The sequence below is a fragment of the Oppia nitens genome, unplaced genomic scaffold (genome assembly GCF_028296485.1).
Source record: "Oppia nitens isolate AA-2021 unplaced genomic scaffold, nextdenovo-longstitch-racon4-pilon3 scaffold17_pilon_pilon_pilon, whole genome shotgun sequence".
NCBI classification, from domain to species: domain Eukaryota; kingdom Metazoa; phylum Arthropoda; class Arachnida; order Sarcoptiformes; family Oppiidae; genus Oppia; species Oppia nitens.
The window spans coordinates 2,059,754-2,079,907 of record NW_026533196.1 but is presented as its reverse complement, the minus strand read 5'-3'; the positions used below and the strand labels follow the sequence as shown (position 1 = coordinate 2,079,907).

General features: G+C 27.6%; 1 protein-coding gene across 4 annotated transcripts in view; it reads right to left on the bottom strand.

Annotated features, from left to right (window-relative positions):
* Positions 1-20,154, bottom strand: part of LOC128965570 (homeobox protein cut-like) — a 162,417-nt gene that overhangs the window by 31,740 nt on the left and 110,523 nt on the right. For 3 of the 4 annotated variants that reach the window (XM_054312274.1, XM_054312275.1, XM_054312278.1), the window contains one exon: positions 858-1,019. In XM_054312274.1, the coding sequence (XP_054168249.1) occupies positions 858-1,019 (162 nt within the window). Of the gene's footprint in view, positions 1-857; positions 1,020-6,919; positions 6,951-20,154 lie in introns of those variants that run through there. The other variant, XM_054312277.1, reaches the window with a different exon arrangement.

Below are 20,154 nucleotides of genomic sequence, written 5' to 3'. Positions count from 1 at the left end.
ATTACATGCTTTTATAACTACATAAATATCAATATATCCTCTTATGAATGGTATGTGTGGTTAGTTTGTATGGTGTTGTACAATGTGTGCCCTAAGTTTATATAACATAAATGTCTATCTGTTTAACGATCATCACTACAATTGAGAGGAGAGGTGTGAAATGGGAAGAGACTGACTGACTGGAGGAACTGGAGATATTAAAGAATAAACTGTATATACTTTTGCTTTTTAAAGGTGCCGGCAAGTGCTGGCCGTTCACAATAAAACAACATAAAATACACAATAGGAGCACCTGTTAGTGAGGGCATAGGTGGCAAAGGTTAGAAGCGAGACATTAGTTGTAAAATACGCCAACTATTAGTGTACTCATTGTATAACACATATGAGTGCTTATTGTAAGGCTTTATATGATTTTGAGAGCCGAGAGATTGGAGAATAGACTCAAAATAATGTGATGTGAAGGTCAACAACCCATACAAACGTACAGACACTTCAATAAACCACCCGATCTGAAGAGGCGGTCACTACCAGAGCAGCCCAGAGCTCATGTATTAGTAAACACTGATATCATAAAAACAATTTATTCAATATATGGATACGCAAAGTGAGTAAATAAATGAGTGATTGAATGAGATATATATAAATGAGATAAATACAAGAGTCAAGTGTTGCATAATATAAGCAAATAAAATGTCGATTTGAAGGCTTGGTTTTATCAAATCAATTATATATATATATAAGAAAATTGTTTGTTTGAATTTTTATAAATATATATTTTGCTTTTTCATTTAATAACTTTAAATTGAAATAAAGCAATACATAGGCAATAATAAAACCAAAAAAATACTGATTCTTACCTTTATTATTGGCGTCTTGTGTTGAATCTAATGATGAATCTACTTGTTTGGCATCAGATACGGGCAAATCATCATCTAATCTATTATTGTCTATATTTGTTGAGTATGTCTTTGGATTTGTTGCACTATTATTGAGCCAATACTCTAACGCTGGTATTGGATCTGAAAAAACAAGAAAAACAAAGATAAAAATTATTATTATTATTATTATTAGTTAACAGATAAGTTAAAGTGTTGATGAAAAATATTGTAATAATAATGTAATAATAGCCAAAGTACTGTATATAGTAATAGTCATAATTTATTTTACATTATTATGACTATGAGATTAATATATGCATAAGTACTATATTAACAACATTTTTAGCAAATGTTTTTCTAAAATATTTATTTTATTTTGTTTGTGAAAACTTTTATTAGTTGTAACAAAGTTAGACATTCAAGTGAACTGAGAGGAAAGCCATATCTCATAATTGAGTGATTTGTGCGCTATTTAGGCACAAATATGTAATAGTATTTTTTGTAAGAGCATTGCATTGCATGTGCACCACATGAAAGGTTAGGCAATATATTGTATGTTTAAATAAATATAAATATACACAAAGTATTTTTATGTATTTATATTTATGTAATGGTATGTAATATTATAATTGTAGCTATGATGAGATAGAGGGCTAACTAAATACAGTACAGTCCAAAAACACAACAGTTTTAGGGTTAGTCGAGGGCTCGGATTCCGTGCTCTCATACAATCAATTGCATTACAAAAGTCTGGCCACAAGTTAGTCAAATAACATTTTCCCATCAAATAAATTACAAATAAGTTATTATATACAATAAAATATGGGCTAATGTTTAACTGAATTTAAACAACAATAATGAGTGTGTGAGCTCTCTCTCTCTCTCTCTCTCTCTCTCTCTCTCTTTCTTTCTTTCTACATATATAACTTAAAATCTGATTTGATTTTTTTTATATACATATATCTATTTTTTAGTCTCTATGTTCATACAATTTATCTCTCAATGCCAATCTCTTTCTCAATGTTGCCAATACCTGCCAGTGCTACACATTGTGTGTAATTGTGGTTTTAGCCATTATTACGATTTCGTGACCAATCGATGGCCCCAATGATATGGACTAAAACCATACAATACGGTAATACAAATTGTGATACACACTAATAATATAATGAAAATGTTATTACTTTGGAAAAATAAAAAACATTAAGTTATATATAACTTTATGTTATATTTATATAGATTGTATAACATTGTTTGAATCAAATCACAGCAATAAATACATTATAATAAAAAAACAGTTTGTGAATGAATTTATTTGAAAGGCGCTCACATATGCTGTAAATTTTACTATTAATGTTATAATAAGCTTTAATATATGTCTTTATTCACATATTATATAAGCATTTTAGGTTTCAAAATATATGGCAAATATTATTATATTTATTGTTATGAAGTGATGTACACTTAAAAAAAGACTATGAAATGCATTGATGTAACGCTAAGGACTCAAAAACACTGCCCTTAGGCTTATCATAAAAGAAATAGCATAACTGAGATGAGGATAAGCACTGTAATTAGGATTCAATGAGATCTTTGCACAAGGAGTCAAAATCTATATATAAGGTGCACAGCCCTTATTCTCCCAGTGCTTCACACCATTGCCAGTCATTTACTTTAAACATATATATATATATATACAGTACACACACTTTCTTTTTATATGTGTATTGATGCCAATCCAAGGCCTGGCATCGCATCTTTCATTTACTTTCTTTCATAAAAATTTAATATATATATAAAGCCTTATCCGTTGCCATTCACTTACACACCGACTCTCAAGTGTTGTACACAATCTCCGCCTTTAAATACTATGAATAACACCTTAGAAAACAATATGACTTTTTTCTAATGTTATGTAATGTTAAAGTGATTTTGCGGTACAATACTAACACAAACGAGAATTTTTTTCATAATACACATACACACAAAAAATAAGGCAATAATGAGAAGCAAAATAATAAAATATAAGGAGTGATCCACCGCTGAGGAGCAGCAGTTTATCATATAATATGGTTTGGCCCCCAGTCTCCCAGTGCCCGGAGTACACAACACTCTAACCGACAATAAAAACAGTTTAAAAAGACACAGATAGACACACACATACAATAAAAGTTTATATACAGTTACATATGTTTTTTCAGTAGTGTTTAGTACACAACAATTACCATATTTTATAAACATATTTAACATAAAAGACAATATTTTTATAACAAATACTCATATTTTGATACAATAGTGACAAACAGTTGAGAGGAGCGCACAGGGAGGTAGAGATAACATGTTTTTAAAAAAAACTGAATGGAAAAGAAATCTTATTTATGTAAAAATACTCGTTTGTGGGAAACGTATGTTTTATTTTTTATTTAATTATTATTAGTAATAAATGGTAATATTAGTTAAAAACATAACTTCCTATGCAAAGGCCGACCTATGTTTTACAACATTATGTGGGATCACAACTTGTGAACACACTTTGACTAATAATATCATATAATATAAATAATAAAACAAATAACAAAATTATTTTATTGAATGACGACTAACACAAAAAAATATTTACAACACATTAAACTTCAATAAAAATTTAATTTTATATTCAATTACTCCTCTTTTTTCTTCTGTATTTTTTAAACTGTCTCTCCCAGCTCTCCCAGCTCTCCCATCTCTCACATACCGTACTTTGATGTCAATATATTTTTATACAGACATAACATATCATATAAAAATATGTGTTTGTTTTTTTTATGTATAATAAAAATAATTTACCCAACACTATGAACAACAACAACAATAATAATAATAATAACGAAAATATACATATTTTCAGATAATGTTCTCCAATTTCTTTATCATTATTTTTATTATTATTAATACCTCAGTATATCACGGGGCAACTTAAATGTGATAGCAATCAAAAATGTTTTTATTATAAATTTATATATATTTCTATATATAAACATCGCATCCATGTTATCAATAATGAAAATATAAAATCAGATATATAATAGAAATGTTATCTGTTTAGAATCAAAAACGATTAGCACACATATCATAATGTTTTTTCTCTTCAATAGTCGCTTAATACCATAAAAACTGGTAATTTGTGGAATAAAAATAAAAAAATAATAATAATTGATAAATAACTTGTAAAAAATATTGTATAATAATAATAAATAAAGAAATTATGTGTAATATTTTTTTAATATAATAAATAAAAAATATGTTTATTAAAAAAAGACAACAAATAAAAAATAAGTTTGAAATTAGGTATTAAGTGCATCGCTCTCCTCAGCCATTAACAGGCCATCAGATGATGCATATTAACAGTTGTGTTGGCGATGGTGGGTATGTATCGAAAATGGTATGGTATGGTATAAAGTAGTGATCATTACTCATATATTGAGTGCATATTCAGATCAGGTATTGAGTCCGATATTATTGAATATGTAATATAAAGATACGTTAGGGGGATATTGTATACTATTTAGTCGATACCCTTATGTAATCTATTATAGCTTTGGTATGTAATGATGGAGTGGGAGAGCAAACACAAGGAGAGAGAGAGAGAGAGAGTACAAGAACAATATGCATCTGCATAACAGGTTGTGGTAGAGTAGAGAGAGAGAGAGAGAGAGAGAGAGAGAGAGAGAGAGAGAGAGAGAGAGAGAGAGAGGCCTATGGTGTGGACGCACCCACGACCTGATAACGAAATTAATACACCCATAAATATAAATATATATATATATATATATATACTTATATTATATTTGCAACAAAACTTTAATATAATATTTCCTTTCTTTTACAATATATTTCATTCTCTTTCTCTTTCTCTCTCTCTCTCTCTCTCTCCCCTTTTATATAATAAATAATAATAATATTATTACGTAAAACACTTGATATTCTCCTTTCTTTTTGTGACTAAAAATATAAGTTAAACAATAGAATAGTTGTGAAAAAATGCATAATAGATGTATGATTTGAGATGAAGAGAGAGAGAGAGAGAGAGAGAGAGAGAGAGAGAGAGAGAGAGAGAGAGAGAGAGAGAGAGAGAAAGAAAGAGAGAGAGAGAGTACATCGTTGTTGGTATCAATTGATAGACTCTCGATGTACTGTATATATGATATATAGAGATGTATTGATGAGTTGGGCCGCTAAAGGAATGGGCAAAAAACTATTTACGGAACTGACAAACAATAGCAATATTGGCATTCATTTTATTATATGACTGCCCATTGCTTCGGCAGGTTTTGTTAAGTGCGCTCACGTATCAGTCATCCCACCTCTAAATTACAATACTACTACTACTACCAGTGCCATCACTGCCATCCATAGTCATCATCAAACCATTGCCGAAGTCATCATCATTACTATCAATTGTTTCGCATCGACACAAAAAGTTAATGTTTTGCCCATTCATTGGCTCACGAAGTAAATCGATAATAGCTTCATATATACGCTATAAATATATGTATTATTTATATATACAATATATATCATTGTTTGCCATAATAACGATCGCTTCATCGCCTCTCTTATGCTTTCAGAATATGTTTGAAAAAAATATATAAATATATTTCGGCCAAAACTAAAACATTATTGAATATTTTCAATTGTAATATCAATTTTTTGATGCTCAAGGCCGGGAAATTTATAGCTTATGTATGTATTGGCAGCTCTAAGAGTGGCCTGTCTTTCATCATAAGCACACCATTACATGTGTGCCAATCGCACGATTGATTCCCTCTTCAATAACCTAACACTCTCTGTATGTTTGTGTTATGCGTTGTAAATGTGTTTCATTGATATGTTGTTGTAGTTATTGTCGATTATGATGATGATTATTATTATGATGATGATGGCACTGATAGCATACCGGGCCCGATGATGATGACTGTGTGATAGCATTTCAAATACAAGAGAGAGAGAGAGAGAGTCAGTCAGTCACTAAATCCCTATCCAATGTTTGCCTCTAATGGCAATCAAAGTGATCGACAAACACACACATTATGTATATAATATTGTTGTACATATCTATATATTATTGGTATATATATTTATGTTATAACTTATAATATAATGTAATAAAAAACTAATAAAAACTTATTTTGCGCCCAAATATCATAAAACTATATTAAAAAGTTTTTGATACTTTTCTCACAAGAATTTACGGGTTTTTTGTCCAAATGATGTTATAAAAAGAAATAATACGATATATTGAAAGTCCAAAAAACTTCAATAAATATCATTGTAGTGTACAATAAAAATAATTTAATATTAAATGTGTGTCCAGTCAAGCAAATCGGTTAAAATTTTTCTATAATTTTTCTCTCGTGTTTTTAATATATATTTTCGCTTTTGTTTCTTGTGATTCAATTATAAGACAAGTCAACTGAGTTATATGGCATATAAAGTTATATACAAATATACATATATACATACATACATATATCACATGATATATATATTGTATTAATATATACAGTACACTGATATATATAAATTTTTATATATAATACATATGTGTAGTCATAACGAAAATATCGTTTTTTTACTGTAATAACAATAAGGTATTAATAGTATTAACGTTTTAACAATTGTTTGATAATAGAGAGTAAGTGATGCGAGAATTATATGAAAAATTCTTTTCTTATATTATTGAGAGATACAAACACATCATGTGTTTGAATATTATCTATAATTATATATACATATAAATATATGGATATATGGATGAATACGTATGGATGTATAGCAATAATATTTAGTCTAAAATCGTAATAATTGTCATTCACCGGGAGTTATATGAGCTCAACAAATGTTGTGCCACTGTTTTGGTTGGTATCAAAGCAAATAGAGAGTGAAAAAATATATTAATGTTAGTGATGGGGACTACTGAGAGGCACTGGGATTTATGGGCTAAAAGATAGTGAGCACTGGGAGATGTTATGAGAGACTAATAATGTTTAAGTTAGACTTACATGTCTTTTCGGGGATCAAAACACACTGGCATTAAACGCTAGTGTTATGTGTGGCAATGCTTTGCAAACATCCGCACAACACATGCAATAGTGAGGCCAACATCTCATCCATCCATCAGTTTGAATGCCGACACACAAACACAATCCTTACGAGACATTCATTTAATACCTCTATTTTGTTATTTGTATTTAAACTTTCTATTAGTTATAGTAGTCCGACAATTGTTTCAGACAATTGATTTATATGTTTTAATTTTAACGGATAATTAAAAGATATTGCATTCGCACTCTTGACTCATAGAAATAATAGTAATAATAATAATAATTATTATTATTTGTGTTTAAATTGTATTTTAGATTTGACCAGTTATTGATTACACAATAAATAATGATATTTTTACTAATAATAATAATGATAATTAATATAATAATAATAATTAACAAATTAATTAATAATGATTCGCACCGGTGATGATAATGATGATGATGTGTAGTGGGGATGATGACCACAACTACATTAAATTAATTATCCAAACATTTCAAATTTCAATAAGTTTATGACAATTGGGCACATTTTATGTTATTATCTCTCACTCTTAAAAAAGTGATGCCAATTATCATCAGCAGCAGCACAGTTATCTTTTTTCTTGGTGAGAAAGAGAGAGAGAGAGAGAACAGTACGGTTTGGGTGATAACAACAAAAAACTTTTTTTTTATATTATAGTATATTTCTGGTGCGTGAATGTCAAGACACCACAAGAAGTTTAACAGTTGGTCTCTCAATAAATACTTATTCAAATATTTGTCACAATTTGACTTTTATACGTTTGGGAGAGATTTCAATAAAAAACGACAACAAAAAAGTCAACGATATTATTATTATTATTTTATGTGATAAATACAATAAAAACTATTTTTGCAAAAACAGTATTATATTAAAAGTTTTTTTTATAAATAGAAGTTGTATTGAAAAAATTAAAACACAGATTGACTTCAATTACTTTTTTTAGACAACTATTATTCAATATACATATGTACTGGCAATGTCTAATGTGCTTATGTTAAAAGCACTGGTATATGGTTTTGGGAACCGGCAGCGTTGAGGGCACAGTACATACTGGTCTGTATTGCTAGCACTTCAAAGTTGGTGCAGCACTTGAATAGCGAACTGCGCCTCCAGTGTGTGTTACGTCGCTATTGTGGGCCGTTAACAGCGGTAATGCTATGTTATGGGCGAATGATATGCCTGTTCACTGCCTAAACAGTGTGTATGCCTGTGCACTGCCTGTGCCTCTCAGTAGTGCTGTTCCCTACTTTACCATAGGGAACGACGTGATGAGGAGGATGAGCACAAACCATACCATAAACCATATCATACATTGTATAAGACAAACGCAATACTCGTTTTAATACTAATACTATTTGCAATACTCAACTAAATGAGCCCTAAATAACTTACTCTACATTGCATTATAAAATCATTTCAAATAAGCGCTGTTGTCTCGTCTTATATAAACTTATATATCATTTGATTAGAAAATCTCTCTCTCTCTCTCTCTCTCTCTCTCACACTCACTCACTCACTCACTCACTCACTCACTCACTCACTCACTCTCTCTCTCACTCACTCACTCACTCACTATTCACTCATTGGCTTTGATATCAATCACGTTATCTCATGACTTAAATAAAAATTTAGAGTATCTCTTGAAAAAAACATTTATAAAATATTTTTTTGCCACAAGTTTTGCATTACAACCAAAAAAAGTATTGAACGCCTGGCATATGTGTACCACTTATTTACAGTTATATTTTATAAATTATATATTTATATTATTTGTAAATAATTAGTTTTATATAAAAATATTATATATATCATCCAATATACAATATTATATCATTATTTAATATGCAACTATGAATGTATATCATTATTAATGATGAATATACATTGTAAATGTATGTATTTTATGTAAATAATAGTGTGTTTGGTGTAGCAATCAATTTGCACCTACTCATTGGCACTGATACCCATAAAATACATGACTATTTCAGAGATGAGATTTGTTTTTATTGTAATCATAATATTTTAATAATTCACTCATTTATCTCAATTCAATTTTGATGCACTTTATTAATAAAAGATCTTTATTTGGGTCAATAGGGCTCAACATAACACATACACCACACAACATACAAGTGCGAGCTTATGATCCAATCAAACAAATAGCTAAATAGGCGACAATTAATATTTCAAACCCGCATTAAATCAAATAAAAAATCAAAAACCATTTAATGTACTTATGAAACATATTTAATTTAAATCATATTATTATCATTATTATGATTATCGCCTTATTTATTGTTATTTTCTGTGTCTCATATTTAAACCCAAGTTCATAGATATATTTGCAAATAAATTAAATATTGTTATATTAAATATTATTATTATTAAATATTATTATTATTAAATATTATTATTATTAAATATTATTATTATTAAATATTATTATAGTTTTTTTATTATTTTATTGCAAATAATCGTTTTTGTTTGTTTGTTGCCATTTCTTTCTTCCCTCAATAGTTATAATAGTAATAGTATTAATAATAATAATAACGATAATTGCTTTTTTTTGCAAAAAAAATAATTTTTAAAATTGTTTCCTATATTTAAATTTAATTGAATCAAAGGAAAAAATCTAAGTGAAGGTCTGCCAACTGGTATATCACATATCAAAGCAAACCTTTAATAAATATCTATATCTATTGCTTTATAATTTTTTTATTAACACAATTCAATGCAATTCAAGGATAAAAAAAAAGGATCAGGATTTTTATAGTGCACGTCACATAGTATGTATGGTACACTTTTTGGAGACCCTGTCCCCTTTTTTTGTATTATTACCCATAGCATGCGTATAGCACTCATAAGCATAGTTAGAGGAGTACCTACAAACAGTAAGTCAGCTTGGTAAGGGGACGATTCTTTGTACCCAAACTAGCTGTTACTTAATATTTGAAATGGCAATAAACAACAGTGGCTCACCAGGGAATCGATCCCTGGACGTCGTACCTCTATGTTGTTTCTCAGGCAACAAGTGCAAACAGCCGACGTCTTAGTTCATTACACCATTGAGCCACGGACCAATTCAAGGATAGACAGACACACCAAATATAATGTGTTTTTGTTGTTTATGTTATTATTATTAATAATATTATTTTATTGGAAATTATTAGCAATTTTTTAGTTATTATTATTATTATTATTATTACTTTTTTCTACTGAGAGTTATTATTGTATTTATTAATGACTATATGTTTTATGTGTTAAATAAAACAAACATTTTTGTTTAATAGCACAATAAGCATAACACATGTGTGGATACATAAGTTGTTGGGCTTTTTCAATACAATCAACACATGATTTACAACAATCTGTGTAATTATACAGGAATTTTGTATTTTGCAACAAAAAATTTCTAAAAACTTTAAAAAAATTATAGACATTATATTATATTATATACATATAAATATTTGTATAAATAATTGAAAATAAAAAATTGTTTCCCCAAAATCGATAATTTGTGGGGAAATAAAAGTTAATTTAATAAGTTATATACATTAATATATCATAATATATCCCACTTTATGTATAAACTGTATGTTTAGCTAAGCGTCAGAATCAACTGAATATCTCTAGTACTGACTTATGATATTATGGTTTACTTGTTTGCAGTCAATTGCATAACACTTAGACTGTTGAGTGACATCTTACTATGTTATATAAACTATCAGTACATACATCCCAGTGCTTCTCACATTCATATAGATGCCGCTCCCCTTAGCTTTCAATCAGATCTGCTGTTAAGGGAGGGTTAGAAAAGACATCGATGTGAGAGAGGAATGGAAGCAATAGATAGATAGATGGATGGATAGGAGGAGAGTGAGAATAAAATGACAAGAAATAGACAACACATTTATATGTGTGTGTGTTTGTAATGAAATAAAAATGGCATTAAATCTGATTAACCTTTAGATAATCTCATAGTTTAAGGGAAATGCTATTATAAGAGGGAACGGTGTGTACTGACAATAATAGATAATAATAGGTAATAGAGATTTGAAAATAAATGACATTTATTTAGAAACAATAGCCCTTATAAATGAATGACCCCTCGGTTTTAAATCAAACATTATATTTATTATTATTTTTTAATCTTCAAATTAACTTTATATGATAGTTAACATCAATTTTATATTTAGACATTATATAAAATGAAATAAAGTACTTGTATTATATATAGATTTTTGTAATTATTATTTTTCTATTAATTGAATAATAAAGTAAATATATGTTTTCCGTAAATCTTTATATATTGTCAAACTTTTAAATAAGAAGTATATAAAAAATATATATAAATTGTTTTTAAAGTTTATTTATTTTGAAAATAATGCAATATTTATGAATTTATTAGTATTTGATAATCATTAGCAAAGTCATGTGAAATTGTTTTATGAGAAAAATATACAATAATTGCTTAAATTTTCTAAATTCAATGATCGTYTTAATACAACTGAATGTGTTTTTTATGTTATTTTGTTTGAGAACAGCATATGTGTAACGAATCAAGTAATCAGTGATTTAATAGACAAACCGCAAGAGTGTCTCTCAGCATATGATGTAACTTATATAGTATGATATAAGCACTGGAGTGTATGTGTATGTGAGTGAGTGAGTGAGTGAGTGAGTGAGTGAGTGAGAGAGAGAGAGAGAGAGAGAGAGAGAGAGAGAGAGAGAGAGAGAGAGAGAGAGAGAGTTTGTACAACAAGTTTGTAAAGTGATCTCTGATCCACTTATGAGACGATGAGCTGTGAATACAAAAGGCTCGCATAAAATAGTCATTGAATGGCGAGTATTGTTTAACATTATTGTCGATTATTGCCATTCAATGGCATTCAATATCTTAACCGTCTCTTTTTATTTCAAGTGATGTTTCCCACAAAAAATGCAAAATTATTGTCGTTAATCGGTACATAATTTTTCAATGTTTCACATGAATGGATTGACATTTATAAACACATACATACATAATAAATAGTCTTTCCATCATTGATATCATGCAACCGACAGTCAGTTCCCTTTCCCCTCCAAACCAATCAATGCCTAAACATGTGTGTCTCTCTCTCTCTCTCTCTCTCTCTCTCTCTCTCTCTCTCTCTCTCGTATATGAGATCCTAATTCAGCTAAAATTCTGGTGTTAAGACACACACAAACATTAAGAAATATTTTTGTGACTGTTTTTCATGGACTCACAGTCAGTGATGCGAGACTTCATGAAGTGTTGATCGCCATTATATCACAATCAACACAACATTTACTACAATATAACCTAATATAGCAAAAAAAAACATTTTTTGATTGACTCTATTTCTTTTTTTGCTGTTGAAAACATAACCATTGAGAGGCTACTCATCTCTCTCTCTCTCTCTCTCTCTCTCTCTCTCTCTCTCTCTCTCTCTCTGTCTGTCTGTCTATCGTCTGTCTGTCCTCTCGATGTGTGTGTCCGCTTCACTAATAATACTTGAATGTATCATCATTTGATAATAAAGACGTTAATATTTAGACAATAAAGACAAATATATTATAAGCCCATAAAAACTCATAAAATAAATAGTCGCAGAAAAAAATTGTATTTAATGTATAGATTTTTATAGCAATTTATGTGTTTATAGAAAAGTAATATAATTTGTCTTTATAATACAGTTTATATAAATTATTCACTTTATAAAAATCACTTTTTAACACTAAATGGTTATTAATGTGATATTTACTTAATTTTTAATGATAAATGCATTGACAAAAATTAATAAAATCTGTTCAAATACACGATTCAATCACTTGTATAAATGTAAAATAAAATAAAGTGATTAAGAAATTCATGTGAAAGAAAAATTATAGACACATTAGTTTATGGATTGACAAAAAAAACATTAATAGAGTTTATATATTTTTTGAACATTTATTTTCTCATATTTAATGTTTCTTTCAACAAAAAATAATATAAATTTAATTTAATATATTCAATAAATTTATGAAAAAAGATATTCAGTTATTTTATAGTTAGTCTCTAATCATATTACTAGCGATTCAATCATTTGAATACTTAATGAGTCAAAACATTAGCTGAAAAAATTTGTTAAACAAAATTTGTTTTTTCATAATTTTTATAAGATTTATAAGATATGTGTTGACAATGAAAATCAAATTTAATGCCTTTCAAGGCTTTCGATTGATTTTTATTTTATAATATAAACTATAATACTATCGTTACGGTTGAATGGTTTTTAATACATGAAGTTATAATAATGCTTATAATAATACAAGTCAATAGGATATTAGATTTAAAACAAAATCAGGTATTTTAATGAATGGTTTTAAATTATAGGTATCAGGATGTGGGTGTGAGATAGATAGAGAGTGAGTAAGTAAGTGAGTGAATGAATACGTGAGTGAGTGAGTGAGTGAGTGAGTTAGTGAGTGAGTGAGAGAGAGAAAAAAATGAAAGAAAATTATCGATAAAAATAATTTGCTAATAATTCATTATTTCTCAATTATTATTATACATATAATAAATTAGTGTTTCAATTTCTATTACATTTAATAAACTTTTCATAAACTTTTTCATTAAAATTTCATACAAAAACAGTGATTTTTCATAACTCTTGTTAGTCGATCAGTCAATCATGTAATGCTAATGAGTGGAGGAATATATACTGGTATATAAATTGTGATAAAAAAAATAAAATTCAGTGGTAAAACAAACACAAATCAAATATTTAAATAATATGTGTATTTAATTTGTTTTTTACTAACAAAATAAATATTCAATAAAAATTTAGTACTGTATAGTTAATATTACACACATGTTTGTGTCAAAATCATATCATAAATTGATAAATCTTTATATCGGGAAATCCCAAAAATAATAATATTAATAAATATAAAAAAGTTGCCTTTATTTTTTAAAATTTTCACTTATGTGCTATTAAACAGTTCAACATAAATAAGTGGGAAATAAAAAGGCAAATATTAAATTGAAATTAAATCAAACACATAAATGATTGATATCTACAATACCTTACTAACAAGTATTATAAAATTATAATAAAAAATAATAAAAAATAATTATAATAGAATATACAATAGTATCATAGGTTTGACGCATAAACTTTATTATTGGGTTAAAACAAAAGTTTAGTATCAATATTGTTTACATATAGAAATTATATGCTGTAATAAACTGTATAGTGATTTAATTTGGCCACAAAATGGCAAATAAAAAATTAGCAAAAAAGTAAAATATATTTTTTAGATTTGTTTTGTGTACAATAAAATACAGGGTATATGCTATGTATATAACGCTATAGAAAAGTGTTTTATCAATTGTTAAGCAATGTTACGTTTGAAATGTATTACATAATGGCTTTGACTGTGCAGTGCATCATAGATGAGAGTAAGTGAGGGAGAGGCTATCAAAACCAGTGCTACATTTGTATATATAATAGTGTGTGTGTGTGTGTGTGTGTATTATGTTTTTTTTTGTTTAGGCCATTGGTTTTATAATATACTTTCAAAAAAGTACAGTATTTCATATATACTATCAATATATGAATACACTTAAGCACAATCGTTTGTATCACTTATATTCATCATATATTTACAGTCATTATTCATTATATGACAACCTGTTGGTTATATTAGAAGAGGTATATACAGTATATATATATATATAGAATAGACATTCATTTAAAGTATGGACCACTACTTTAGGTAATTATTTGAGTCAAAGAGAGGGCAAATAAAATTTAGATCAATAATACATCATTTGATTTATCTTAGTATTATTGCTTTGTATTAATCACATTCAACAATTGAATTCACAAAAAAAAATAATATAAAATAATTTGCTTAAAAAATTGTTTTATTTGTTTTTGATTAATTCATATCTCAGATACGCTCTCATACAGCGCATGTAGCAAATGATAAATAAAAAAGTTATGCATTTTTCATATTCATATACATATACAGTATATATACAGTATATATACAGTATATATACAGTATATATACAGTATATATACAGTATATATACTGTATATATACTGTATATACTATATAAATATATAAAATAAAATATATTAAAATGTATTGAAAGATAATAACCAATTGTGTATCTATATTAATGGAAAAGGTATTGAAATTCATTATATGAATAATACAAATACATTCACATAACAAACAAAAGAAATATAATCAAATCTGCTTTATATTTATATACATAAGTATTATATTTAGAGAACTGATAGGAATAATGATTTGTTGGCAAAACCAGTTGTCAGCTGGTGTTATGCCCTACACCAGAGGCTAACTGTTCCTAATCGATGAGTGAATCAGTGTATCATTAATTTAGTATTCATCGAGTGATATACCGTATGATTCAGAGCATAGACAGCTCAGCTCAACAAACATACACACATACCGATGCTGCGGGAATCAAGTGATACATTGGGACCAGTTGTTTGGTTTTATGTGGGGATAGGGATTGCAGTTTATGACTGTTTCTCTCTTTCTCCTGAAAAGCATTGATGAATGCAAATCAGTGTCTATTGTATTGAGCATACAGTTCAACAAAATTATATACGAGATTTATTGTCAGCTATTATTTTATAATATAATTTTATTTCATAACACTATTATTATGATTAAATAATAGTATTGCCATTCAATTTCAAAAGGAAATGAACAAACATTGAAGTGAAACAAATTTTTTTGCAAATATATTTATTATTATTATTATTATTATATAATAAATAACAGATACGATAGGAGGAGGCGGAGGAATACAACAGAGATGACAACAGTGAAGACCAGTTGAATGATCAGCACTAGTCATAGTCACACATGTCTTCATTTTGCAGAATATTGTCTTTTCATTATTATTATTGAATGGTTTTCTTTTGGGAAGAGATATTAAATGAGACAATAAAGTGATGTCAAATGCCTTTTTGAAAAATCTATTCAATTGTGGGTTTAAAAAAGCATACATAATATATATATATATACAGTATATACGATAAATAAAACATAAATACAATCTCATCGAAAACGTGAATATAATGTCAATTAATTTTATTGTTGACTGCAATTTGCAATACAATTGTTGGCCAATAATTATTGAGATTTGACTGCTTATTGTCGGTGCGATGTCGGGCACAACGAGACACGTCTTTCCGCACTTATGCGTCTCATTAGCGACTCCTCCCTGACTTGTAGACTACCGATGCGATCACTTAATAGTGACTTCACTTTAAGAGATGTGTCCAACAATACTGTGTCTGTGAATTTCATTTCGGAAATCACTTGACACCACTTCAATGAATTTGAATCCAATGCCCGATTCAATAATACAATAATAAATGAAAAATGCCTACAAATTAAATGCAATAACCGATCGCTACGCCAACCAAAATCAGAGCCCAACCCATACTATAATAACTACAATAAACAATTGCCAATACAACAGGTATAGGATGTGAGAGACAACACTTACATAACATCGAGATAGAGATAGATAGATAGAGAGATAGATAGATAGATAGATAGATAGAKAGAGAGAGAGAGAGAGAGAGAGAGAGAGAGAGAGAGAGAGAGAGAGAGATTCACAATAATTGTTAAGTGAAGCGAAACGCCAAAAGCAGTCTTCACTTTCAGATTTAGTGTACAATATAACCAAAGCCACAACAATAACAATAATAAAAAACTAAACTTATTATGCATTTAAAACACATATATCTAGTCTATAGATATATTCATTGGACTCATTGTTGCAAATCAAGTATTGCCTTATATTATTCAATAGGCAATCACACAATCATCAGTCAGTGCTCGCCATCACAAACAGTCGGTGCAAATCGCCATTCAATTTGAATGGTATGAGACTTCCGTTATTGTATTGGCAGCACATCCGCACCCAAATACAGGTCCCAATAACAGCGATATATGTATCCTCCACTGCATTATTACTCGTTCACCGATTCAGTATATTATTATCGTTATTAATAACATTTATATAACAGATATAATATATGTGAAAAACCTTTCATTAATAACTTTCTTTTATTATTCATATTATCTGTTTTTGTTGCTATTTTATAATATAATATATATATATATATATATATATATATATATATATGAGGTTTTTTGTTGTACTAAAACTTTGAAATTTATTTATTGAAATTATTATTTTTATAATCATTAACCTTCTGATAGAAATTATTTATTAATAAATTAATTTTATTTAACATTTTCTCTACCCTTTTGTTTCATTATATAATAATAATATAAAAAAGAGATTCACTAATATATTTATATGCATTAAAATATCTGATACAATATAAAGTATAATATAATTTTATTTTTTATTTGATTGCCGATCATTATTAAGATTATCATAAATTGTTAAGTTTCAGTATATAACCAGTGCATAGTTGCATACATTTTTAAAATAGTGAATGTTATGGCAAATATATATATATATATAAATTATAAAATCATATTATAGATAAAAATCAAATGAGAATAACGATTGCTATTATTTGTTACTTGTGTTCATTGCATTTCATTTGATTCATGCGATATATTTTTAAAAAAAAATTAATGTTTATAATAATTATTTGAATTTATTTGATTTGATAAATGAATTTCACGTAAACCTATTAATGGATACTTCATCTCTCTCTCTCTCTCTCTCTCTCTCTCTCTCTCTCTCTCTCCACTTATCGTCTCTTTCATTCAACATATAAATATTGAGTAAATCTTTTGTGTGAAACTAATTTTTATTTTTTTTAAGATCTTTATCATCAAAGTTTATAGCAAAACAAGAAAATATTATTTATTAATTTAAAGAAAAGAAATCATTGAAAAATATTATATAAATATTATTAAAGGCAATTGTTTTATAATTATTTTAAATATATATTATATGAGAGAGAGTTAGTGTTTGAAGTATGTGGCAATTAAAGAGAGAGAGAGAGAGAGAGAGAGAGAGAGAGAGAGAGAGAGAGAAAGAAATAAAAACAGAAAGATTTAATGTATTAAATAATTTGATTGAAGATTAAACAGCAATCAATTCAATGCATACAAAATGAATTGAATAATAAATGACTTTTAACGAGAAGACAAAACAATATAACGATTTTTTGTGAGTCAACTTTATATTGTTTTTATATCTGTTGAACAACAGGTGGTCAATGCCATCACCAGAAGCACCGACACATCGGCACTGATATCACTGATAATATTCTGATGAGACCAACAAGTCATGCGTTTAGTGCTAATATATATAACGATATATCTCTCTAAATGCCATCAAAGCCACTGATGAGAGGTTTCTAATACTGTTAAATAACATTACTTTAACATAAAAGTAACTAAAAGTCACAATTTTTTGTTGTATTTCTTTAAACAATACATAATTTTATAGGTGATTAAGATTTTAGTTTTGTTACATAACCCATACAATAAAATGGCTAATCATGTGTGTGTGGTGTGCCTCGAGTTAAGTCACATAAACAATATACACCTTACACCTGGCTATTTCGAGGCTAATGGTGCCATCAGTTTAGACTTCAACATACAAACTGATATTTAAAATTCAATTTTCCTGAAATATCATTTCAGCGTAAATACATAAAAAAAAATTAGACCAAAAAATTATACATTATTTTCTGTGAGTAAATTTTCGTGAAATACAATCCCAAATCATGGTTTGGTATGCTATGATTTATATATATTACTGATATATACAGGTTTTTAAAAGTCAGGCAAAGTTTAGATATACAGACTGTACGTCAACATTATTTGACGGCTGTTTTTTATAAGTCCAACACCCGAAATGGTCATCAAATTTTTCGTTAAACTTTTTTTAGCGATTATCTCTCAATTCATTTGGACCTCTCCTTCAATTGTTATATTTATTTTGTTGCTGTTGTTGTTGAAAACATTTATTTGTATATCTATATAAAAAATTATTTTATTCTTTCAAACACATACTGTATTTTATATGAACTGTTTTTATAGTTTCTGCTCCACAAGTAATACAATATTTGTGTTCAATAATGGTTTAGACATTAATACGATATTATGAAAAAAGGAAAATAAAATAGAAATAAATTTATTCCTAATTGTATTTTCATATCATATGACTTATAGGTAAGGGTTGTGTATCTATAAGGGAATAGTATATTAGGTATATATCTTGACTATAGAGTGTATTACTATAAAGGCGTTGGCTTTCCGTTACACAAGTGTTTGATAATAGATTTGCCATTCAATGAAAAAAAAACATTTTATTTGTTTGAGTGCTTTGACTTCGCTATTAAGTGCAATAAGAATATTAACTTATGGTTTAAAATTTAATTTTTGTCAAAAAAAAGAGGAAAAATATCAAATAATTATTTTTTATAAGTAATTATTTGATAGTCAGTTTGAGGCAGAAAATAGTTGTTTTTAAGTGAGATTTTGTTGCAAAATAAATTAGTTTATAAGCAATACATAAGATATTGCTATAGATTTGCAGATTAAGCACTTTTAGCTAACATTACTACTGTAAATGACAGCAAAATGACAAATCAAAGCAATTTATAGAAATCAATTCATTATATCATATATTAAATATTTCGATAGTATGTTGTTATTTGCCAAAAAATACATTTAAAAATATATTTATAAATATATAGTCGAAAACTAATTATTTTTTTAATTTATATATTTTTATTAGAGTCTATAGTCTAGCAAAAAGTCTGATATTATTACACAATATTTTTTAATTTGAAGTTTTAGTTTTGTTGTACTATAAAAAACACAAAAATAAGAAAAATATTATTTTTTACTAAATAAAAATTAAACAATTTTTGAAATACAAATTTTCATAACTTATCGCTTAATGAAAATAAAGTTTATACAAAATATTTATGGATACAGGTGTCAAACATGAAAATTATTTGCCATATTTTATTTATTATTCAAAACTTATTATTATATGGCTTTTAAAAAACATTTATCTTCGCATATATGATATTATGTGTCTTATGTTATATCAAATTTAATTTAAGTTTTATTATTATTTGTTGTTTGTATTTGTTTTTTTTGTGGCCGTTATATGTGCTGTACT